This window comes from Canis aureus, chromosome 2 (genome assembly GCF_053574225.1).
Source record: "Canis aureus isolate CA01 chromosome 2, VMU_Caureus_v.1.0, whole genome shotgun sequence".
In the NCBI taxonomy this organism is placed as follows: Eukaryota; Metazoa; Chordata; class Mammalia; order Carnivora; family Canidae; genus Canis; species Canis aureus.
In genome coordinates this window covers 61,774,819-61,798,752 of record NC_135612.1, presented here as the reverse complement: position 1 = coordinate 61,798,752, position 23,934 = coordinate 61,774,819, and the positions used below count along the sequence as shown (strand labels likewise).

The 23,934-nt window shown below is 61.3% G+C and overlaps 2 protein-coding genes across 10 annotated transcripts in view; both read left to right on the top strand.

Moving 5' to 3' along the window:
- RGS12 (regulator of G protein signaling 12) overlaps positions 1-12,894 on the top strand; it is a 119,991-nt gene extending 107,097 nt beyond the window's left edge. For 4 of the 8 annotated variants that reach the window (XM_077875669.1, XM_077875642.1, XM_077875621.1 and 1 more), the window contains exons 14-19: positions 54-150; positions 1,923-2,002; positions 2,389-2,542; positions 3,775-4,236; positions 7,092-7,154; positions 12,381-12,894. In XM_077875669.1, the coding sequence (XP_077731795.1) occupies positions 54-150; positions 1,923-2,002; positions 2,389-2,542; positions 3,775-4,236; positions 7,092-7,154; positions 12,381-12,607 (1,083 nt within the window). In that variant the 3' untranslated portion in view covers positions 12,608-12,894. Of the gene's footprint in view, positions 1-53; positions 151-1,922; positions 2,003-2,388; positions 2,543-3,774; positions 4,237-7,091; positions 7,155-12,380 lie in introns of those variants that run through there. The other 4 variants (XM_077875660.1, XM_077875651.1, XM_077875687.1 and 1 more) reach the window with 2 other exon arrangements.
- Positions 12,895-13,023: 129 nt separating this feature from the next.
- Positions 13,024-23,108, top strand: HGFAC (HGF activator). 2 transcript variants are annotated; one of them, XM_077875702.1, is made up of 14 exons: positions 13,024-14,964; positions 15,538-15,718; positions 15,871-15,967; positions 16,232-16,311; positions 16,999-17,121; positions 17,229-17,360; positions 17,492-17,602; positions 17,699-17,873; positions 18,080-18,165; positions 18,900-19,155; positions 21,004-21,143; positions 21,633-21,773; positions 21,852-22,000; positions 22,842-23,108. In XM_077875702.1, the coding sequence occupies exons 1-14, from the start codon at positions 14,647-14,649 to the stop codon at positions 23,022-23,024; spliced, it is 2,172 nt and encodes a 723-aa protein (XP_077731828.1). In that variant the 5' UTR covers positions 13,024-14,646; the 3' UTR covers positions 23,025-23,108. The 2 variants fall into 2 exon arrangements, with proteins under 2 accessions (XP_077731828.1, XP_077731834.1); XM_077875708.1 differs by having other exon boundaries at positions 22,828-23,108.
- The last annotated feature ends 826 nt before the right edge of the window (positions 23,109-23,934 follow it).

The window sequence follows — 23,934 nt, the reverse complement described above, 5'->3', positions numbered from 1 at the left end:
TCGGCCGAGTGCCAAGAGCACTGAGTTACTCAATGTACCATCTCTGTCTCTAGAGTGGAGAGAAGGAGCCCCTGGACCTTGGTGCCCCCATATCAAGTCTGGATGGGCAGAGGGTCATCTTGGAGGAGAAGGAGCCTTCCAGGGGAAAAGGTGAGTGAGGCCCTGAGGCTTCCACTGGTCGCCCTGGCCTGCTGGGGTCCACTTTGTTCTGCCTCCTAGAAGCCCCTAGCCCTGCTAACCCCCTGGTTTCATTTAGGGTCTTATGGGGCCTGGTGAGCTCCTTCCATGGCATAACTCAACCCCAGCTGGGTGTCTGAGGGGCCCAGCCTGATCCAGGCCTGACTGTGGGCAGGAGGCAGCAGGACCAAGAGCTCAGGGGCCTCGCTCTAGGAGCCACATGCCTGCTGACAAGGGGGGCAATGTCCTCTCAGCTATAACAAGGGATGATGGGCCTGCTGGACACCCCCCTCCCCCCAGGGTAAGATTGCTCTGAGGTTCCAACACTCCCTGTGTCCAGGGCTTTGGCCAGAGAGTGCTCCCTTCTGAGGGGCCTCAGGATGTCCTACATAAGGGACACAGGCCCTGCAGTAGAGGAGGCAGTGGACTGGGTGCCGGCACATCCCCACTACTTCGTGTGGGGAAAATTGGGAGATTTACAGAGCCTTTTCCATCCTGCTGCCTCTGCCATGACAGACCTGCCCTGGGGACTCTGAGGTGCCCACTACCAGGTGCCCAACCTTGGGGCCAGCAGTCAGTCCCCCACGCTTCACTCTGATGCCTTGAGGGCCCATGCTCCTCCTCAGAACACCCCACCCCCTTCTAGGCGGAGGGCGGTAGGAAGTGGGTCCCCTGGAGAGGGCTTTCTGGAACCACCTACTGAGTACCCTGGCCAGGAGATACTTTGTAAAGAACGGCTGGATGTAGCTTTGGGCTGTTTCTTCCCTTTCCTGGCCTTCCACCCAGCAAGGACTGGCTCTGCTCCTCAGCATAGCTGGGCTCACTTCTCTCTGTCCCGGTGGATGCCCAGGGTTCCAGTCCCTGCCCCTCTGCCCCCCTGCTGCAGAGGAGAAGTCTTCCTGGGCCCACCCTTGGTTCTAGAATGCTTTTGGGCAGCCCCGGTGGCTCAGTGGTTTAGTGCCACCTTCAGCCCAGGGCGTGATCCTGGAGACCCAGGATTGAGTCCCCCATCAGGCTCCCTGCATGGAGCCTGCTTCTCCCTCTGCCTGTGTCTCTGCCTCTCTCTCTCTCTCTCTCTCTCTCTCTCATGAATAAATAAATAAAATCTTTAAAAAAAATAGAATGCTGTGCTCTCTTTCTGGGACCTGGTAACTGGGCCCAGCAGGGTAAGTGGCCCGAGCAGGGCATGGCTTCCCTCTGGCCTGTTTGTGCACAGGTGAGTCTGAGCATGGCACCTCAGGCAGGTACTTCAGTGTGTTTGTAAAGCTGTGTATAGGCAAGAGTGCTGTTATTCTTCTTGTTGGTTCTGGCCTGGACATGTGGTCTTTGTATGGCTGGTGTCGGCAGAGGCTAGTCTGCAGCCCTGACTTGGAGCAACAGTCGTATTTGAAAACATATATCCTAAGTCTGAGACTCTTCTGCTTTCTAAAGAATATTCTTGCCAGATAGAATCTGAAATGAGCTTTTCTTTTGCCATGCCTCCAGAAGGTCCCCATAACTGCGGTCTAGGACTGGCATGCCTCCTGCACTGCTCCACACGGTGTCTCCTGCCCCAGATGCAGCAGCTGGGGGAGGGCGATCTTTTGTCTTCTTGTCCTGCACCAGGGCTCTGGCCTGTATGTGCATATCTAATACAAGATTTCTAATATTTGGGCTTCTCTACAGTTTTCTCTCAAAAACAATATAAATGTTATGTCTGAATGTTCAATTCACTGTCATTACAAAGCGTGTTTCATTATGTTTAGGATCCACAGATAAACAGAAAAGTGCACCAGCCAAACAGAATATAGCTGTAAATTCCAGTTCCAGAAATCACTCGGCTACGGTAATTCCCCTCTGCTCCCTCTGCACAGTTTCCTTGCCGCTGACTGGTGCAGTGCCGGGGTGGGCTGGGACCCCAACGCTCCTCTGTCACCCGTAGTGCCCACCGGCTGTCTGCTCAGAGCCGGCCCACACCCTGTCCCCCTTCTGATGCCTGGCTCCCTCTAACCATGAACTGCTGGCTTCCCGTTTGCTGTGTTGGGGGTGGTTGTGCCTTACACGTTCCTATTCTTGTATCTTGTGTCACTGTGATTGTTTTTTCCGCAAGGCACAGGACATCTGTGTCAATGTGATCTGTATTTCAAAGGTCCTTTTTGTCTCTAACTGATGGATTGTGTGTTGCCATGTGTCTGACATGTAAGCAGAACTTTGACTTTCCTTCTAATGCAGGGAGAGGAGAGAACGCTAGGCAAGTCTAATTCTATTAAAATAAAAGGAGAAAATGGAAAAAATGCTAGGGATCCCCGGCTTTCAAAGAGAGAAGAATCTATTGCAAAGATTGGGAAAAAAAAATATCAGAAAATTAATTTGGACGAAGCAGAGGGTATGTGTACTTTTTACAACTTCCGCGTTTTCTAGTGAATGCGATGTCAGTTTTCCAGAGCGATCATTAGGACTTTCTTTGAGCCGTTGACATCAGAAGGATGCAATCCCTGTCACACCAAGCATGCCCCTTACCCCTGGGTCAGCCTGAGGCTGTCTGTGCCGCTCCTCTCAGTTGTCAGACTGAGCATTGGGCCCCTTGCAGGCCAGGCTGGGAGTGCCCTCAAGATGGGCAGCAAGCGGTCCCCAAGGGTCTGCCCATGGCCCCTCTCCCTGGCTCACATGAAGCTCAGTTAGTGTCAGGGGGCCCATATCAGGGTCCTCACCAGCAGGGCGGGGGCCCTGAGGCAGATTTATTCCTGGACCTGCAAGGGAGAGGCAGGGTGGCCCGAGAGACCCCCAGAGAGGTGATCTCTTACAGAAACTTCTTTTTTTTCTGAAAGCTTCTAAGAGCAGAATCAAAACTAACAGCTGTTAGCATGACCTGAATTTTTGATGCAAGGAGTGCTCCCCAGGCAGCCGGGCCCACAGCTAGCTCCCTGTGAGGCCTTCCTATTCACCCCCCTCCCCTGGCCATTGCTGGCCACCATGGAGGCAGAAGTGAGTCACAAGATTTAAGGTTTTAAAGTCCTTGTCATCCTTCAAATACCAAGAGTGTAATTTAAATGCTAGAGAAAGCTCAGCTTAGACTCCTACTTTGAACAGTGAACTGCAGTTATGGCCGCTGGTCAGCCCAGGTAAGGAGACAGGAGGTCTGGGGGAGCCAGCGAGGGGGCTGGGGGCCCTACCAGCACCACACTTGGCCAGGGGCACTGACCCTGCGAGGCGCTGTGTTTACCCGCTGCCCTCTTAGAGTACCGCGGGCTCCCTTGTGCCTCAGTTAGCCTCCCTGTAACCATCAGAAGGGAGCCAGGATTCCAGCAAAGGGCTTCCAAGTGTAATCAGAAACCCCGGGCCAGAGTATGGCCCACGAACACGCTTCTCGAACCATCCCCACACAACCATGTCCAGGCAGGGGTTCTGGTCTATTCGAGTCTGGGCTTCCTAGGACTTCACGGGGCAGGGCCTTCCCTGCAGCCCTGAGGGTAGAGAGGGTGCCAGGTATGAGCACCTGGGGCCCCGCAGCCTGTAGCTTCAGGGCAGTGGGATGAGCTTTCCAGATGGTGAACTTTTTTGCTGTGCTGGCCTAGGTGGGAAACTCTCTAAGACTCGATGTGGGGTTTTTTCCACTAGAGTTTTTTGAGCTCATTTCCAAAGCTCAGAGCAACAGAGCAGACGACCAGCGCGGGTTGCTGAGGAAGGAGGACCTGGTGCTACCCGAGTTTCTGCGCTTACCTCCCGGCCCCATGGAGCTTGCCCTTTCCTCACCAAGCGCGGCCAAGAGCTTTGGCAAGAGGAGCTTGACGGGCAACGGCAAGGAAAAGGCTCCCCAGCCCCAGGAGGCATGGGGGCCCGGCCAAGACTTCCGCGAAAGCCCAGCAACAAGCCCCAGCTCGGCCGACAGCACCCCGTTCAGCGCCCCCCTGACCCCCTCGCCCCCAACACAGGAAGCTGAGGCCGGGGGTGTCCAGACCCTGGAGGGCGAACACGTGGCCGACCTGACGCTCACGGGGGAGGGGGACATGAGCAGCCCCAACAGCACTTTACTGCCGCCAACCCCCACCCCGCAGGACTCGGCCGGACCTCCGAGACCAGGTACCTCCGGCTTTGACCCCCCTGCACACCTTTGACTCTCTGCTACTCCACTGTCCACCCGGTGTTATCCACTCAGTTTCCAATAAAAAAAAGAAACAGCTATGGTAAGTCCCCCTCTACCTATAATAATCACTCTGTCAAGGTTCCAACGTGACCTCTGGTGTCCTATTCACTGTGGGCCCCCTCTGCCTTTTCTGAAAGGAGCACCTCTGCGTGTGGCCAGGACAGGTCACGGAGGGGCTCGGGCCATGCAATGCTCTGGGAAGGCTGGTGCACGTGGGTGGTGTCCACCCCTGCATAGACAGCGGCACTCCCCTGCCAGCCTCTTCCTCCCTCCTGGGTCCACTGAGGCCTCCCAGCCAGGCCTGGGAATTTCTGAAAATGTATGTGCTATTCTTAAAACTTGGATAGCTAGCATTTTTAGTGTTTTAGTCTCAAGACTGAAAAAAATAGCATTTGTCTTGAGCAACTGGTAAAGTCCCGTGTGTTTGGAAGAGAGCGAGTGTGCTCTCTGGCCCCGGGTCCACTATAGGGAGGGAGGGCTGCACACGCCGGCCCCATTCCAGTAGACTGCAGGTGCATCTGGTTCCATGTGGGCTGGGCCGTGGCTCGGTTCCCAGGGAGCCAGAAGGAGTCCTGGGGTTCCCTGGCCTGGAGTAGGCCTGGGCGTTCCTCCAGACGGATGCTCTGGTTAATAGGAATGGGGCTGAACGGTCCAGCTGCCCAAGAGCCGCAGATGCCACAGGTGGAAGCAGGGCTCCCGGCCTTCCAGGAGTAGTTCTGCCCTGCTCTGAACCAGTGTCACGACATGTGTGCCTGTGTCTCCCCCCCCCCGTCCCCCATCCCTGTCCCCTGTCCCCTGTCCCATCCCTGTGCTGTAGACGAGGAGCCTTTTCAGTGGACACTTTGGTAGGCCGCTGGTGGCTATCCTTTCTCCTCTGTGTGCTCTGTGATGCGCGGACACTGACCACCAGATGTGTGGTCTGCTGTCGGGGATGACATGAATGCCTACCTTTGCTCAGGCCCCCGCCCAAGGTGCCAATGGCAGTCTGAGTACGCCCCAGGATCGGGGGGCCAGGGAAGCCGTCGCTGCTATGTGTTCTGTACATATGTACATAGCTGGGCACTTTGGAGCACACATGCCATGTGGGCGGGCTCCCCTGGTGCCTTCCCACTGAGACTGCACACGGACTCAAACCGGGAGAAGCCGTGGTCTTCCCGTGTGTCGCGCTTTTGCACGTCTGCGCTGTGGCTGACTTTCCCTTTCTGCTCTTTGTAGACACCTGTACGCAGGTCCACCTGTGTTCTGAGTCTGTGTGCTTCCAAGAGTAATAAACTCTGGATCTTGTCATCGGACTGGTTTAAAGCTCTCTTCTTTTTCTTTTGAAAATTTCTTTCCACTTTCAATGGGTCTGCCTTAGTATAGTGGCTTTCAAAGATGTGCCATTCACTCAAGAGATACTCTTGAGCACTTGCCATGTACCCACACACAGTTGTGTAATGGGGAGCGATGTGAGGGGGTGGCTTGAATGACCCTGGGAGGCCACCCTGGGGCAGGAACGGGAAGATGCAGCACCCTGCTTGGGCCACATGGAGGCCTAATGGGTAAGGGGCCTCCTCTCCCTGAGAACACCAGTGGCCTTGGTGGTCAGGCCTCCCCTGTGTGCCGTCACCTCCAGGGAAGAAGACTCTGGGTGTCAGGTGGTGGTCAGTAAGGCTGCCTGGCTGAGATCAGCAGCTGGTTCCTCCAAACCTGGAGCCCTCGGGGCTGGCAGCCCTGAGTGGGGCTGTACCAGGCTGTCTGGCCCATGTGGTTCACCCCCTGGGGGCTGTTTTCCCACAGAATGACCATCAGCCTGGGAAGTGCACCCAGGCTTGTCCCTTGGGGATGTCGTACCTGCTGCATGCTGGTGTCTCTGGCCTGTCAGCGTGGAGGGCAGCTGGCACCAGCTGTGCAGGAGCGTAGGTCTTCCCTGCACCCTGGCAGGCTCCTCCTGGCCAGACTGGTCCCATGGTCAGCCCAAGCGCCCCAGGCTCCTGGCTCTCTGCTGTACTGAGAGGGAGGGGCTCTGGCCATAGGCTCTGACCCCCACCCCCATCCCCCATCTTCCTGGAGCTGACAAGCTTGTTTGATGGGAAGGGCCTCGGTCTTGAGTGTCCTGCGCAACACACCATGACCCAACTCGGCGAGGGCTGGCAGCCTGAGGCCTCTGGCAGGGTCTTTGTGGTTCTCTGTGTGGGAAAATCACTGGCCCCATAATGTGTCAGGCACCTCCACGTTGCAATGAAAGGGAACCCACCCCTGAGATTCCTCCATCAAGCGAGGGAAGAACATCTTTCACACCCCTGAGGCTGGAGCACATCTGTACCTAGCACTGAATTTTATTTCTCAGGGTTTAGAAGGCAGGTCTCCCCCAAAGTTACCCTCATTGATTCTAGCAGTCGCTGTGAAATATTTCTTAGCTACATGGCGGCCACTGGGGATCGGTTCAGGGTAGGGAACACGGTGAACTGATATCCCTGGGCTTCGGGCTCTGCAGCTCATGGTCACATCCAGGCCATGCAGCTAGTTGGGCAGCTACCACCGACAGCCCCCAGGTGACAGGGGTGTCTTCCCGAGGATCACACTGCTCACTCACGCTGGTCTGCCACCCCCAGTGTCCATGTACAAAGAGGCTCATCAGCAACCTCAAGGCCAGAGGATAGAGGTTTTCAAAAGGACTTGTGGACCAAGAAGTGACTCCAGTGCAAAGAGCCCCTTCCATACATAGGTACACTCTTAAAATGAATCCTGTGGTTGCTCTGATCCTAATTGCCACCTGTTTTCTCCATCGTTATCTCTTTGGCTTCCAAAGACACACCGGGAGTTCATGGGCACCCTCTGGCATTTCCTGTCCTGGGAAGGACCAGCTGGGGAGGTACGTGTCCTCAGGCCCCAGCAGAGCAAGAGTCCAATTACGAGTGTGGGCCACACATGGCCCATGCCCAGGGTGGTGCTGGTTTCTCTACTGTATGAGAAGATGCCTACGTCCACGTACTCAGAGAGGGTGTAAGAATTATGCCCTATAGAGCACTGGCTTCCTAGTGAGCAGAACACATCTGTTGAGTTGAATGTTTGATGAACGTGTCCAGAGCAGCAGAAGGGGTCACATTCACTGCTGACTGGTGGCCCCAGCAGCTCCTACCTCAGCCCAGCCCAACATTTGCTTGGTGTCAGACCTGAGGCTGGGCTCCACTTGTGAGTAAAGAGTCAGTGGCTAGGAACCCCAGGATATAGAGCTTGACCATGTGGGATTTGGGAGAGGTCTTTGCAAGGGGTCACATGGAGCCCTTCCCCAAAGGCAGGGTTCAAAGAAATCTCTCCTCAACTGCCCCTCTGTCTGAGTGATGGATGGGCCAAAGAGGGCCAGGAGAGCCCCATGCCCCCACCCCTCACCAGGCTCCAGGCAGGCTTGGGAAGAGCCAGGCTTTCCTCCTCACTGGTCTGGCCACGCTGGCGTTGTGGGTGTGGGTCAGGGTCCCTGGTTGAGCTGCTCCTAGCCCTTTCAGGAGGCCAGGCTCCTGGGGACCCCACCAACCAGCTGCCCTTAGCAACTGTGGGGCCCCTTGGGGGCCACATGGGCACAGCTGCCAGCAGGGCCATGCACCGCTCCCTAGGAGTCCCCACACAGCTGTTCCAGCCTAGGGTCTGAGGGGGCTCAGATGCAAGGGGATACTGCTCACTGGCTAGGGCAGAAGTTTTCCCCTCTTGGAGACCTCATCCAACTATGCCCCAAAGCCACACCCAGTTTCCAAAGTGGCGGCTCTTGGGAACCCACAGATGGCTTCCTAGCTGACGTGTGTAGCTCGTGGCCCCTCACACATAGCCCACCCAGTGGGGGTTGCTATGGCCTAGTGCTATGGCTTCCATGGGAATGGAACTGGAGCCTTAAGCAGAGGCCACAAGCCCTTGGAGGGGCCACAGCCTTGACCTTGGCAGTGAAGGCAGCCAGACCGCACACCCCCAGTGTGGCTGCAATCCTGGAAGCCCATCTGCACCCAGCTGCTCAGTGGTCAGCCCCCATCCCCACCCTCCCTTTTCCCCACTGCCCCCGGCCACAGCCCTGGCGTGTCACACCTGCTCGGCCCCAGATAATGGGGAAGCCAGGACCATAGCCACAGGGAGGCCTCCAGGGCCAGCCACGTAGGTGTCCCCAACCCAGGCCCCACCTCCTACTCCCTTGTCCTTCCCCACATCTTCACTCATCCTTTCAGGTGTCTTCTCTCTCCAGCAGATGCCTGGCCAATCCGTCTAGGCGGCCGAGGTGTCCCCACCCTGAGCATACACCTACCTTCTGGGGTGAGACAACCCAGTCCTACCCAGTACAAACCATAGCACACACACAGGTGGCTGGCTTTTTCAGGGACACATAGGTGCCAGGGGCCTCGATGGGAGCCCTCTTGCCCACAGCGCATGTTCTGGCACCCTGGCCCGGCTCTGCTGGAGTAGACCTGAGCAGACCTTCTCCCGTTAGATGCCTGGTTGGGAGCCTCCACAGGCTTCCCGGGGCTGGCCCGGCCCCCTCCCCAGACCCCATCCTCCCAGCTACTGAGGTCCGCAGCCTGTGTCTCCTACACAGCCACGCTCCGTGCCCAACCTTTTCTGTGTATGCTGCCCACTGTCCCTGCTCTACCTGACTTCTGAGGCTCACTGGCCCACAGCGTGATCCAGCCCCACCTTTGTTGTCCCCTGCTGTTCTGGACCCCAGCACTGGGGCTCCTGCCTGTGGCTCCTCCCCCACATCCATGCCTGCACCTGGTGTGGCCCTGAGATTGCCCGGTCCCCATTCTCCCTGAAGACATCCCCTGCCCTCACTGTGTACTGCCCTTTGCTGTAGTCCTGGCACTAGTAGGTGCTCAGTACAGATTTACTAATGAAGGGTTTTAATCCAGTAACCAACCCCCCCCCCACCCCCTGCCATGTCCAGACAGCCCAGTGGGTCTGGGGATCCGAGTGGAGAGCTCCCTTGTACATATGATGGACTGGAACCAGGGCTTGGGTTGGGGCTGTCCCTGTTCTTTCCCATGGGGACCCAAGCAGCCTCTGTGAAAGTATGCAGAATGGGGTACCCAGGGTCAGGAAGGGCCTTGGAAGGGCCAGGGGCCAAGGGCAGACTCTGGGGTCCCTGTCCCTGGTCCCCGCCCCTCTTCCCCAATTTTCTAGTTCAGCGGTACATACACCTCCTTGTGCTGTAGGAGCTTCCCAAGGGCAGCCGGAGGCTTCACAGAGATGTTGGGATGGCCTAAAAGGACACCCAGGATTTGGCCTCACAGATAGTCCAGAGCATGAGGGACAAGTCACAGCGAAGCAGCTGGATGACAGGGAGGGTTCCTCTTGGTCAGGAAGGGCCGTGGGACAGGCAGCTGGAGTTGATCTAAAGGAGAGCTTGGAGATGGCCAAGGGGTCAGGCCATGCCCCGGGACCTGGTCCCCCCAGTGTAGCCCTGTACTGTGCTGTCCCTGACAGGGGGGTCCTGGCTCTGCCATCCCATTCTCCCTTGATGACCAGAGCAGACCTGGCAGTTGGCTCTGAGAATGCTAGTGGCCAGATGCAGGGGTGGCCCAGGGATGGATGGACCACAGACAGCTGGCAAGGAGCAGGAGGGGCTCCCTGGGTTCCAGATTGCAGTGAAAGCCCCAGCACGCATGCTCATGTTCGGAGAGGGCCAGCCAAGGGGCAGGGTCTGCGGTGCCCCAGGAAAAGGAAGGTCCAGCAGAGCAGCCCAACTGGGCAGGATAGCGTGTGAGTGTTTTAGGGACCTGAGACAGGACCTTAACGAGCCTCACCCTAAGTGAACCGTGTAGAGCAGAACCAGGCTCCCTTGGGAAGTGGCCGCCCCTGGAGCCCTGCTGGGGAAGTGCTGATGAGCGCTTCGGAAGGCTGGGCTGGCGGCCGCTCTGGGGCGGGCCCTGGCCCAGGGGCTGTGACACATGCCTGTTGCACAGGGCTGGGTCCTGCCACTGAGTCACAGGTCTGGGGCTGCCACTGATTCAGGAGAGCAAGTCTGAACAGGGCAGGCAGGAAGGTCCCAGACTGCAGCCACCCTCCGTGTGTTGCTCACATCCTTGGCCCATGGACTGACCCTCTACCCTGTCCTCAGAAGCAGTCATTCCTCCCCATCCTGAGCCCACTGAGCCCCTGGGAGCCAGGGGACCCGTGGCCAAGGCCTGAGTGCCCCCTTCAGCTCCCTGTCATCCCAGGGGTCCTTGTGGGGCTGGATGGGAGAAGCCTGGGCTCTGGAACCTGTGTGGGGTCACCAGCCCTTCAGTGCTCCAAACAGGTGCCCCAAACGGGGACAGAGCTTAAGAGGGCAAATCCCTGCCTCTCTGCACATCCTGTGTCCCAGGCGAGGCCTAACCCTACCCCATCCATGTCTGGGCCCTGCAGCCTGGCATTTGGGACTGTGGGGACCCAGTGATGCGTGGGGGACAGGGTGGATCCCAGTATGCCCTGGCAGGATGGCCGTCAATACGCCTGAAGGGCCATGCCGTGTGGACCTCGGGAGGGCAGCCTTTCCTGGACCCCCTCCCCAACATGGCTCCACCACTCGTGGACCTGCCTGGATGGGTCAGGCCCTGAGCAGCCCTGCTGCAGGCCAGGTACCCTTCCACCTCCTTGACTGGCTGCTGAGAGGTCGGCGGCCACTGTCGGACAGGGTGCCTGTCTCTGCCTGCAGGCCCAGACTGGCCTGGGGAGGCCGTGTAGAGGCACCTTCAGAGGCGTGGGGTGTGGTGGAGTTGGGGCACTTTTGGGGCCATGGAGCAGCCCAGACTCCTTACCTCCATGGTCACCCCCACTTCTTATAGGTCTTGAAACCAGGGAGGAAGCAGTCTTCCCCTCCACCAGCAAGGCTGGGGAAACTGAGGCCTACGGACAGGTCGTCATTGGGCAGGACCCAGTGTCCCTAGGGCTGCACTCCTCCTCCAGCCTGTCCACTGTGGGCCATGGGCCTACAAATAGGACAGGGCTCCTGCCCACTCTAGGGAGCCAGGGAGTTCAGGGAGAGGGCTGAGTGCACACCATGCCCACCCTGAGCTGGTCCCTGGACACTCCACCTGTGGAGTGGAGTGACTCCATCTGGAAGACACATTTCTGCCTACCATGGGCCCTGCTGGGAGACACGACGGCAATGGCCCTCCCCAGGGTCTAGAAGCTTCCAAGACAGCAAGACAGTTTCAGGCAGCCCAGGGCCTCTGGGCCAGGGGGCTGCGGGGGGGGGGGGGGGTATGGAACTTGGAGCCAGATGCCCAGCTGACCACTGAATGGCCTGTGAGAGGGGCAGGCAGTGTGGCTGGGGTGGAGGGAAGGGGCACTTGGCCCAAGGTGTGCGTGATGGGAAGGGAAGGTGTCGGGGGTGCCTGACTCAGGAGTTTGTGAGGGTGAAGACATAGCCCCGAGGCAACAGTCAGGAGGACAAGCAGGTGGCCAGGGCTGGGAAGGGTAGCCAGAAGCGAGGCTGGGGCCTGTGCCCACTGAGGCCTGTAGGTGGAGGTCTGGAGTGCCCGGGGAGGGATCTTTCCCTGAGGGCCCAGCACCCACCTCCCGGGACCACCCCCACCAGCCTAGGCACAGGTACCTCCCCTGCAGTCTGCTGGCGTGGCCAAGGACCCCATCCCACTTACCACCTCTCTGAGGACCCCTTGGCCTAGCCCCACCAGGAGGAACCAGGGGCCATACTAGCTTGGGATAGGGTGGGTCAGCAGGTAGCTGAGCTCTGTTCCTGAGCCTGTGGCTTCCACTGTGTGGGGGCTCTGAGGGGCATGGGTGACCCTACCCAGGGCCCCCACCTTCTGTCACCCTACACCAACCTCTGTGACTCCTGCCCAAAGCCCCCTTGGCTGGGCCCTGCTTGCCCTGTGCAGCCCACCTGCTGAGAGCACTCTGCTGTTCTGGGTGGTGGTGGGGCCCAGGAAGGTCTGGGGGCTTGCCAAATCGGAGGCTTGAGGTCGGGCATTCTCCCCCAGGCCCAGGGCACCCAAGGACAGAGATCACTTGTGTCTGAGTGATGAGGGTGGGGTGTGGTCTCCTGCCCTGGGTGCTTGCAGGGCTCCAGAGCCCAGGGCAGGGCAGACAGGTGACAGTCTCTTTCTTCTCCTTGTGACAGGAGGCGGGGCCAGAGGCAGCCAAGGCCTCCCAGTCAACACCATCATCGAGGTGGACCGTGTGGCTGGCTTGGCACCCGGGCAAGTCAGCAGCATCCCCAGGGTGCGGACAGGTCCCCAGAGGTCACAGGCCAGTGGGCCCCTGACATCAGAGCTCCCCAGCCTGAGCCCCGTCCCAGCTGGGCCTACCAAGTTCAAGGCCAGCCAGCACCATGCAACCTTCGTCTGAGGCGCCTGAAGCCCCATCCCCACTGGCTGTCCCTCCTGCCGCCGCATCTGAGCTGCCTCACCTGGACACGTGTGGAGGCCTGTGATCTCGTGGGGACAGCCCCATATCACCTCGAGGGCCTTGGAGGGGCCATATTGGCCACCACGCCTTTGGGAGCCAAACTAGGCGAGGGCAGAGTGGCCTAGCCTTGGACGCTCGCCATGGCTGGCTCAGAGGGCTCCTCAGACCCTGCCCTGCTGCCCCTCGGCCTCTAGCCTTCCCTCAATAAATCAACTTTGGGGACCTCCCCCGAGTGTCAGCCTCGTGCTGGGTGCTGGGGTCAGAGACCCTGCCCTCGGGAAGCCATTATTTTGGCCCGTGTATCAAGGAGAGGGGTCGAGGAGATGATGGCTGAGGTCAGCGTGGGCAGAGAAGGAAGCCAACCTAACAGGGCTCACAGCCATGGTGTCCTGGAGGGTGAGAGGAAGTGACCCTTCTCGATCAAGGCCTCTGGTCACATCCGCTTTGTGGCATGCCTGACAAGTCAGGGCAGGGTCCCCTTTTGGGGGTGGCCGCCCATGAGGGCAGGGTTCAGCTGGGGGTCCCCGGCCGCGCGGCTCCCTGTGCTCTCCTGTCTGGGTTCTGGGGGCAGTGGGGACCCTGTACTCTGCCTCATGTGGGGGATGGGGTGCAGCAGGGCCTGGGCGGGGTTGGGCCCCGAGGCTGCGATAAGTGTGATCACAGAGTGGCCGCAGCCTGGGCAAGAGGGCGCGTGTCAGGCCACGCTGTGGGGCAGGGCCACCGTGTGCTATCGGTGGAGCAGGTCTGGTCGGCCTCCCGTCAGGGCTGATGAGCAGAACCCCAACATCGAGTAGCTGAGCGCTGAGGGACCCTGTGCTGGGAGGGGCCTAAACTGCAAGTACTGGGCCAGGCCACTGAAGTGGTTCTGGTTGCTTCTAGGGAGCCACCCCCAGTGAGCAGTGCTTTGGGTGGAGCCTTGGGAGGTGTTGGAAGGGGGGCACCCATCACCTACTGCACCCAGGACCCGTCGTGTCTCCTGGCACCCACCATGCTCCCCTACCTGCACCCATGGTGTCCCCCATACCACACTTGATGTTCAGGCCCCTCCCCAACCCTGCACCCACCACAGACCAAGCTAGGTGGCCCCAGTTTCCATTCTCCTTTCTTTTGCACAGATGGCAAAACAAGGGCCTAGAGAGAGTGGTGTTGGGGGTGGGGTGCGCAGTGAGGTAGCTGCAGAGCCAGGCTGATCCCTTGACCAAAGTGAGGGCCAGCCTGTGGACAGCTGAGCTAATTCATGGGGAACCCTGGCAGCTCTGCCCGCAGCCCCCAGTCATGCATTCCGGGACCCGTGGAGTTGGGGGTGGGCCTACTGTAATTGTGTCCTGACTCCAGGTCACAGATGGAAAGAGCATGCAGACCTGGGCAGGACTCTAAGCCAGGTTTCTGTGGCCCTTGGTGGGCCTGGGTGCCTGGGTGCCTGGGTGCCTGGGTGCCTGGCTGGGGCTCTTCTGGGGACCAGAGCTACCCAGAGACAGCGGGTCCCGGCCAGGGCTCAGGGTGGAGTGTGGGCAGCCCTGGACAGAGGTTGTCCAAGCTGTGAGGGGGAATACCCAGGGCTGAGGGGGTCCGGGGGGGAAGGCTTCCTGGAGGAGATGCCCAAGGGAGTCCTCCCAGGGGGGAGGGGACATTCCTGGGCAACCTGCTGACTTAGGGCAGGTGGACTGGCAGCTCTGGTGCTGCCCACCTCCCCAGCTGTACGCCCATGAGGGTGCCCACCCCAGGCTTATCCTGGGAGCAGCAGGGAAAGCACACCCTCCGCTGTGCCTGGCCTTTTCTGGCTATGGGGCTAGCACCCACCTTCCAGGCCTAGGAGGCTCAGTATTCTTAGCCACTCGGGTTACCAATAGTTCACAGAGAGATAGTGGCCAGCCCTGTGGAGAGGTGGGGGCCAGAAGCTGGGGCCAGGAGTCCAAGCCCCCGCTGGCTGTGTGTCCTGGGAGACTTCCTGGAGATGGCTTCTAAGCTGAGACCTGAGGATGTTGTCAGGTCCAAGGCCCGTGTGGCTGATGCCAGAGGGAGACACCTGGACCAGGCGGGGTGAGCTGGGCAGCAGACATGGGGGACATGTGGGCCCGGCACTGGAGGCGGCCAGAGTTAATCATTTCCAGGAGGCCTTGACCTCCCCCTGCCCTAGTGGCTGTTCTGGCCTCCTGCTGCCCCCTCACGCCAGCCCAGGAGGAGCCATGGGGCGCTGGGCCTGGGGTCCCAGCCTTTGCCCCCTGCCGGGAATGGCCCTGCTCCTGCTCCTGCTGCTGCTGCTGGTGCCTCACGGGGCTCAGCCCCAGGCTGGTGGGGTGAGCACTGACCCCATGGCGCTGTGACCATGGGCTCCCTGTGCCCACTCTGGGGTGGGGGCCCGGGGCCAGGGAGGGCTGTGGAGTAGGAGGGGGACCCAACATGGTGAAAGCTGGCTTCCTGGCCTTTGGTGGGTGAGGTGGGTGCTGTGCTGGCCTGGGGGACAAGAGGCTTGGGGGTCTGACCTGGGCCCCCACTCGGGGGCATGAGGGCCACTCCCCTCCCTTTGGGCCGCTCTTGAGTCCCATTGTTTGGGTGGCGGGGGGACCTCTGAGGGCCTCAGCTGCTCTCGTCCACCCTAAGAACAGATCACCAGGATTTGAGCTAGAAGGCAGGGGTGCCCCAGTCTGGGCAGACACGCAGCCCAACCTATCTAACCCTGTGGGCTCGGCAGAGGCCTTGGGACAGCCAGTGGCTAGAGGCCCCTGGGTTTCCACTCTAAGACCTACGGGCTCCGGTATGGAAACTGAGGCTGGGGACTGTGACCAGCCCAGCCAGCGGGGCCTGAGCATGAGGGGGGGGGGGGGGCCGTCCCACCCTGACACCATCACAGTCCTCTTGGCTCCTCCTAGAACCTCACAGAACCCCCAGAACCTAACGCCACAGTGACCCCTGGGACCCCCATGATCCCTGTAACCTCGGTGACCCCTGTGACCCCAGCCACGAGTGCTCCAGAGGCACAGGGACCCCGTGGTAGGGGGCTCACCCCCCCGCCCAGGGCAGCTCCCTCCAGCAGCAGCCCTGGGGACCCAGGTGGGTCAGGAGAGCTTCCTGGAGGCGGTGGGCTACACCTGGATGGGTGGGTGGGGAGGAACGCAGGCGGCTGCTGGGGAGCGGGGTGTGCGATGTGGGGTCAAGAGGTGCCCAGCACGGGAGCCCCTTGACCCTTCTCACCCCTCCTGCAGTGCTCACAGTGGATGGGCAGCCCTGCAGGTTCCCCTTCCGCTATGGCGGCCGCATGCTCCACGCCTGCACTTCAGAAGGAAGCGCCCACAGGAAGTGGTGGGTCCCGGGCTGGGGCAAGGCCCGCGAGCACAGCCCATCGGCCTCCCCTCCTCCAGGTCCCCACGGTCCCTTGTCCACCCTGGAGACCCTCCTGCCCTCTGCCCTCCCTACTCCAGCCTGAGCCTGGTATACGACAGGGAATGTGGGGGTGGGCGTGACGAGGGCAGAGCTCCAGAGCCATCAGCAGTCGAGGTGCCCTGCGAGAGTCGGGCCGGGTGGGCAGGTCTCTGGTCTGGGCCCCACCTGATTCATCACCCCCAGGTGTGCCACCACTCACAACTATGACCGCGACAGGGCCTGGGGCTACTGTGTGCAGGCTCCGGTGTCCAGGGAGGGCCCAGGTGGGTGCCCGGGGGAGGGGGGGGATGTGCTGGATGGGGGAGGGGTGTGGGCTGGGGGGCATTGAGCCCAGGCTAGGAGCCAGCTGGGCCTGGGGCAGGAGCGAGTCTAAGGGAGCACTTATGGGAGTGGGAGCCAAGGGGACAGGGGTCCCTGCTTGGAGTGCAGGAGGGGACTTTGGGGTTGACCCTACACACTGCAGCCCTGGGGGCCCCCTCCCAGGCAGGACCCTGCCCTCTCCTGGAGCCACAGGGCTGCCTGGGTCATTGCTGGGGCCAAGGCGCCCCCTGGTGGTCAGGCTGGGCCCTGTGGCTGCATGGGAAGAGCCCTGGACAGAGATGAGGGCCCGCAGAGTGAGGTGTGGACAGCTCAGCTCTACCTACTGAGGGTCCCGGGGAACACAGGAGGGAACCGTGCTCCCCGATGGGGACAGGGCTTCCGGGGTGTCTGGTACCAAGCCAGAGGCCTGCTTGCCCAGGGTCTGAGTGCTGGGCAGGGGGTGCTGGGAGGAGAAGGAAGGCCTGTACCCCTCCCTAGGACACATGCACCCCAAGGAACCCAGAAGGGGCAGCTTGAAGGCAGCAGGTCCGATGGAGGCTCCGCAGGGCCTCGACAGGCAGACAGGGCTTGGGGGAGACATGCCGGTGGGCCGGGCTCCCTCACACCTGCCCCCTCCTGGATATCCCCAGCTGCCCTGGACTCCTGTGCCTCCAGCCCCTGCCTCAACGGGGGCTCATGCTCCCACACCCAGGACCCCGGGTCCTACCACTGCACCTGCCCCATGGCCTTCACAGGCAGGAACTGCGACACAGGTGAGCAGGGCGGCTGGGGCTCCTGGGGCCGGGCTAGGGCCTGGGAACAGGGGCACAGGAGACACCTGCCCCAGGGCAGCGGTACACAGGGCACTTGTGACCCCCAGAAAAATGCTTTGATGAGACACGCTATGAGCACCTGGAGGCAGGCGATCGCTGGGCCCGAGTGAGCCAGGGCCAAGTGGAACAGTGTGAGTGTGCTGGGGGCCAGATCCGCTGCGAGGGCACCCGCCACACAGGTAGGCCATGGCCAGGGGAGGGCTTCCTGGGGTCCCCCAGCCACAGGCAGCAGGTTGAAAGGCCCCGACCCCACTCTCCTATGGCTGACACCCTCAAAGCCTGAGGCCTAGCTTCTGAGCCCTCTCCCCAGCTTGCCTGAGCAGTCCATGCCTGAACGGGGGCACCTGCCACCTGATCGTGGCCACTGGGACCACCGTGTGCTCCTGCCCGCCGGGCCATGCTGGGCGACTCTGCAACATTGGTGAGTGGGTCAGCCTCTGGGCCCTGTGCCCTGGGGCCGGTGTCAAGGTGGACGCAGTGTTGGACGCAGCCTCACTGCGCACCACGCTGCCCACAGTGCCCAGCCAGCGCTGCTTCGTGGGGAATGGCACCGAGTATCGAGGCGTGGCCAGCACGGCGGCCTCGGGGCTCAGCTGTCTGGCCTGGAACTCTGACCTGCTCTACCAGGAGCTGCACGTGGATTCGGTGGGCGCCGCGGCCCTGCTCGGCCTGGGCCCCCACGCCTACTGCCGGTCAGCACTGGCCGGGCCTACCCCAGGCCGCCTCACCCAGGGTGGGCAGGGTCTGTCCTGGGGCCAGAGGTCAAGGCCACTATGTCCATCTGCAGCAAAACGAATGAAACGCTGCTGGGGAGGGGGGCGTATCAGGAGTGCCGCCCCGCTGGGTTCTGGGTTCCCTTCCCCCCACCCCGGCCCACCTTCCTCTCCCTGCGCTCCAGGAACCCTGACAAGGACGAGAGGCCCTGGTGCTACGTGGTCAAGGACAGTGCGCTCTCCTGGGAGTACTGCCGCCTGGCGGCCTGCGGTGCGCAAAGTGTGCAGCAGGGGACGGCCCTGTCCCCACTCCCATGGGGGTCCCTGCACTTCTCCCTGGGCCCTCCCTGCTCCATCCATGCCTGGCCTCCCCTGTTTGGAGGACCACTGCTCCATCTGAAAGATGAGGAAACAGGCTCACTGAGGCAGGGCTAATGCAAGGGCATGCAATGCCTTGGCACCAGGGGTCAGAGCAGGCTAGCCAGTCACCACGTCTTCTGGGGGGCTCCCACCCAGCCTGAGCACAGCCTGATGGTTCCCAGAGGCAGGAAAGTACTGGTTAGGTGTGAGTAATGGGGGTGGGAGGTCCAGCAGGTACCCTTGGAGTTGGACCCTGTGAGTGGCCAGCTCCACGAGGCCAGCCAGCCCTCTGGCCCTGGTGTCCCCGGGCCACCTGACCAGCCGGGACTCTGAGGTCCCAGGCTGCTGAGAGGGACAGGAACATCTGCCAGGTATGCCACACCACCTGGGTTCCCACAAAGCCTTGTGATTGATTGGGTCTCGTTCTCCCCATCGTACAGAAGAGGAACCGGGCTCAGAGTAGACCGTGTGCCTGTGAGGGCAGAGCTGGGGCCGAGCCCTGGGTCCTTTGCCAGAGGAGCTGCCTGGGGTGGGGCGGAAGCCGGGTGAACCGCCTGGGGGCTTGAGGATGGCAGCCAGGGCCCCTTCTGGGTGGGGGTGTGCAGAAGGGGCCCTGGAGGTTGACCCAGTGACTTGTGCTCCCAGAATCCCTGGCCAGAATTCCATCTCTGACCACTGCGGTCCTGCTGAGCCAGGCTGAGCCTGCCCCAGTGGGGCGCCAGACCTGTGGCAAGAGGCACAAGAAAAGGACCTTCCTACGGCCACGCATCATCGGAGGTTCATCTTCTCTGCCTGGCTCCCACCCCTGGCTGGCCGCCATCTATATCGGAGACAGCTTCTGTGCAGGGAGTCTTGTCCACACCTGCTGGGTGGTGTCCGCAGCGCACTGCTTCTCCAATAGGTGAGGGGCTCTCCCTACCACCTCCACGGCATGGTTCAACCCATCCACTGGTCTGCCTCCCACCTCCTCCCGCCCACCTGGCCATACACCCACCATCCACTCCACATCTCTGTGTCTGTCCCCTGACACCCTCTGCCTCCCCCCTAACTGCTCACCCATGCCCCACCCACCCCCCATCACCATCCTCCCACCCACCCAATCTGCCTGTCCTCACACTCTACAAGCCGGCTATCACCTGTGTCCCTGCGTGTCCCCACCTACCCATATAACCCTCATCCTTGGTCCCTCATTTTCCTGTCGCCCCACTGACCATGGAGGGGCTCAGTGTTCAGCCTGGCGCTGGGCCTGGAAGCAGCAGAGACCAGCCCCACACCTGCCCCAGGTCACCTTCCAATCCCTGCCCCAGGAGCCCACCAGTCCTGCTCTGGGGCGGGGCAGGGGGGCTCTCAGAGGAGCCATAGGGAAGGGTGATGGGCAGGACCTCGTCTGAGAAGATCCCACCCCTTCCAGACCCCAGACTGCCCAGGTGGGGGTGTCCCCTCCTCCCCCTAAGCAGGCCCTGCCCACTCAGCGAGTTGAGCTTTCTGTGGGAAGTCAGGCCTGGTCTGGTAGCTAAGGGAGTGGGAGTCCGGGATGCAAGGCCCACCACCACGCACCCAGAAGGCCAGCCCCTCCTCCACTGTGATGGGCACAGGGTTCCCTGTCTGGGGTCCAGTGGGAGAGGATGGGCCTGACAGTGGCATCCCAGGGATCAGAGGCTGGGGTTTTGGCAGCGTGAGAGTCTGGCCTTGAGCCTCCGTTGGTCACCCAGGGACCACAGCATGGGTGGGGGCAGTGGGTACCAGGCCTGCCCTGTGCGGAGCCAAGACCTGTAGCAGGCTCCCCACGGGGCCTGGGAAATGGGACCTTTGAGGCCTCCCCAGTACAGAGATGGGTGGGGGCTTAAGAGGCTGGGGGAGGGGGCAGGCACCCAGTCCTCACGTCCAGGGCGGGGCTGGGGGGTCAGGCAGGGGTGCTGGAGGTGAACAGGTGGACTCCCAGGTGGCCCCCCAGGAGGGGCATGGGGCGCCCTGCCCTGCCCCACACTCAGGCAGCCTTTCAGCCAGCCGGGTCCTCCCCCTGTCCCTGGAGTGTGCTGGCCGTCCGCCTGAGAGCCACCTGAGCGAGACCCACGAGTTGCCAGCTCTGGGCCTGGCTTTGGGCTGCTCACTATGTCCAGAGGCCAGGCACCAAATCCACTGTGTGCTGAGCTGGCTGGTGCCCATGGGGGTAGCAGCCCATTCTCCAGAAGGCCCTCAGGCCTGGGAGGTCCCACTGTGGCCTGGAGCTGGAATCCAGGGAAGGGGGGCCAAGCCAGGGTGGGCTTCTGTTGAGACCCAGGGTGGGGATGGGGGCCGGGGCGGCCCAGGTCTTGTGCCCAGCAGGCATGAGGGGCTGTCTGTGGGGGACCGGGCTACATAGTTGCTGGGTCAGGCCCGCCAGGCAGGGCTAGGGTCTCCACCCACTCAGGCCCCAATCAGCCAGGACCCCACCTGCATGAGGCCCCCAGAGGTGACTAAAGGGGTGCATTAGAGATGGCACTGGCCAGGACTGTGCATGGGGCCATAGCCCACCACTCCCTGCCCCCTGCCCAGGCCTCTCCCCAGGGCTGCAGGGGGCCTGCGCAGCCTTGCAGCCTTGCCCTCCTGGGGCTATCTCCTATCTCCGAGAAGCTAGAGCCACCACGAGGAAAGTGGGGGGCGAGGGGAGGAGTCTGAGGGTGGGACCTGGGAGTGGGGCTGGGGAGGACTTGAGGTGGGGGGCCTGAGGAGCGGGCCCAGTCCTGCCTCCACCAGCCTCCCTGCACAGCCCCCGCAGGGAAAGTGTCTTAGTGGTCCTAGGCCAGCACTTCTTCAACCAAACAACGGATGTAACACAGACGTTTGGCATCGAGAAGTATATCCCGTACCCCATGTACTCAGTGTTCAACCCCAGTGACCATGACCTGGGTAAGGCTTAGACATGTTGGGGTGCCACAGGGCCAGGGATGTGTGTGCACTTTGCACACTCCAGGCCGGAGCCAGGAGAGAGGCTGTGTGTCTGTGTGTGGGGTGGGTAGGCACCAGGCAGAGAGGGGAGGGGAGGGATGGGGAAGGAGAGATAGAGGGGTGAGGGAGAGGGGAAGGGAGGGAAGGGGCAGGAGGAGGGGAGAAGGGAAGGGGTGGGAGAGGGGAGGGGAGGGGAGGGGAGGAGCAGGAAAGGAGAGATAGAGGGGTGGGGGGAGGGGAGGGGAGGAGAGTAGTGCAGGGCAGCAAGGGAACCTGGTAAGGCTGAGTGGCGCCCTGTGAGGAAGACCTGGCTGGCCAGTCCTGCTCCGACCTGGGTCTCCCAGGCCACAGATGCCAGTGGCCACAGCCCCTCTGTCCCTGGCGGCCACTCTCTGTCCAGCAGGGATCCCCATGCCCCGGGCTGACCTCTGCTCTCTCTCTCTTGCCCAGTCTTGATCCGGCTGAAGAAGAAGGGGGACCGCTGTGCCATCCGCTCCCAGTTTGTCCAGCCCATCTGCCTGCCTGAGCCCAGCAGCCCCTTCCCCACTGGGCACAAGTGCCAAATTGCGGGCTGGGGCCACCAGGATGAGAGTGAGTCTGGTGGGGGTGCCGGGCCCAGGGCCGTGGTCACGGGGAGCCTTGCCCAGCCTGAGAGCACCTTGTCTGCAGATGTGAGTGGCTACTCCAGCTCCCTGCGGGAGGCGCTGGTCCCCCTGGTCGCAGACCACAAGTGCAGCAGCCCCGAGGTGTACGGAGCAGACATTAGCCCCAACATGCTGTGTGCAGGTTACTTCGACTGCAAGTCTGATGCCTGCCAGGTAAGCCAGGGCTGTCCCAGGTCTCAAGACCACCTGCCCCCCCCCTTCTGGGGGCTCAGGGCTACGAGGGATCGTGAACCTCAGGGTCAGCCAGGGAGACAGGGCAGGGAGTGCCCCTGCCAGTCGGTGGTCTACACCCCAAGGATGGGCACCCACATATTCCAGAGGCCATCCTGGCCACTGCCACCAAACTCCCCTGGCAGAGGAGAGGACTCCCTCTCACATGATGGGAAGACTGGGGCCCAGCGAGGTCCTGTCACTCTTCCAAGGTCACACAACTCAGAAGTGGCAAGGGGGTTTGACACTGGACTACATGATACAACAAACACTTTGTGGGGGGGTGGGGAGTCAGGGATGGCTTTCTGGAGGAGGGGGCATTTGCATTTATTTTGAGGGGTGAATAGGAGTTTGCCTGGCAGCTGGGGAGATTAGCCTGGGACATGAGGACCACCTGGTCCACATAGGGTGTGTGCCAGTGGGTGGCTTGGGGAGCCAGATTGAGGAGCACATTCCTGGTCATGGAGCTGAGAGGAATCCACGGCATAGCTTTAGGAACTGGAGTGAATGGTCAGACGCTGGTGTCTAGGAGGCAGGGGAAAAAGTGGGGTAGCTCCTTTCCTCGGCAATACCTTGGTCATCTGTCCCCCTCCCCCAGGCTGTCAGGAAGTCTGCCTTGGGAGTTCCTGGGGAGTCCTCATGGTGGGGGGGGTGCACTGAGACCCTTCTGGGGACATTTTCAGGGCCAGGGTGAGGGAGGCAGAGCAGCAGTGGGTGGTGGAGTATTCCTGGGCTATGCGGGAGCTGAGCCAGCGCCTGGCTCTGACCAGCAGCCCTGCCGCAGGGGGACTCAGGCGGGCCCCTGGCCTGTGAGAAGAACGGCGTGGCCTACCTATACGGCATCATCAGTTGGGGTGACGGCTGTGGGAGGCTTAACAAACCTGGCGTCTATACCCGTGTAGCCAAGTACGTGGACTGGATCAAAGACCGGATATGGCCCTCTAAACGCCCTTCGGATCCCTCCTGAGACAGCACCCATCCTTGAGTGGGGCATCCTGCCTCTGCCTCCCCACTATTCCTAGACTCCTAATAATAAAGATGCTTCCAAGAACCCAGTTGACTCAGCCCCAACCTCTGTACCCACTCCTCCCACCCCCACCACCTGCCAGAACCCGGTCCACAGGGCCCCAAGCCTCTGTGCCTGCCCCCTGCTACCCACAAGGCCCCTGGCCCACATTTGTAGATGGTGTGGCCAGGGGTGCCATGGCCAGTTCCCCACCTTCCCTTTCTCAGTGGAGAAGGCAGCCTGCACCCCCATAGGGAGGCTCTGGCCCCAAGGCTCAGGGGTCAGGGCAGGGCACCTAGTCTGGACTCTCTCCAGAGCCCCAGCTGTGGTGAACCTACTCCCCTAGGCCCCTCACCCCCACCGTGGGCAGCTGGGGCTGGAGCCCAGGCACCCTGGCAGGGTCGGAGTCCAGCAGCGCATGGACCATGAGGACTTAAGCAGGTTGTTTGGAAAGAGCTATGGGCCCTCGTCTTGCTTCGGGAAGGCACCCTGACTCAGCATGGCTTCCTAGAAGAAGGCCAGAGAGTCCCTCTCAAAGAAACCAGCAGGCCCAGGTGTCCGGGGAGTCGAGGGCAGTGGTCACTACTGGCGTGTATGTCCCAGAGCCATGCTGCTGCAGCCAGCTGCCCAGCACACCTGGGGGGTGGAGTCCTAGATGCCTTCGAGAGCCCAGGAGTGGGCACAGGGAGCAGCAGCTGCAAAGGCCCTAGGGCAGCAGGGTGTGGCTTAATGAATCCAAATAAGGAACTCTGGCTGGATGCCAGAGAAGGCAGGGATGGAGGTTGGGGGTGGGGGGCGCTGCGTGAGGTACTGGGTATGCCCCAGGGAGCCCTGATGGGGCTTCAGCAGGGTGGACTTGTGCAGCCAGGAA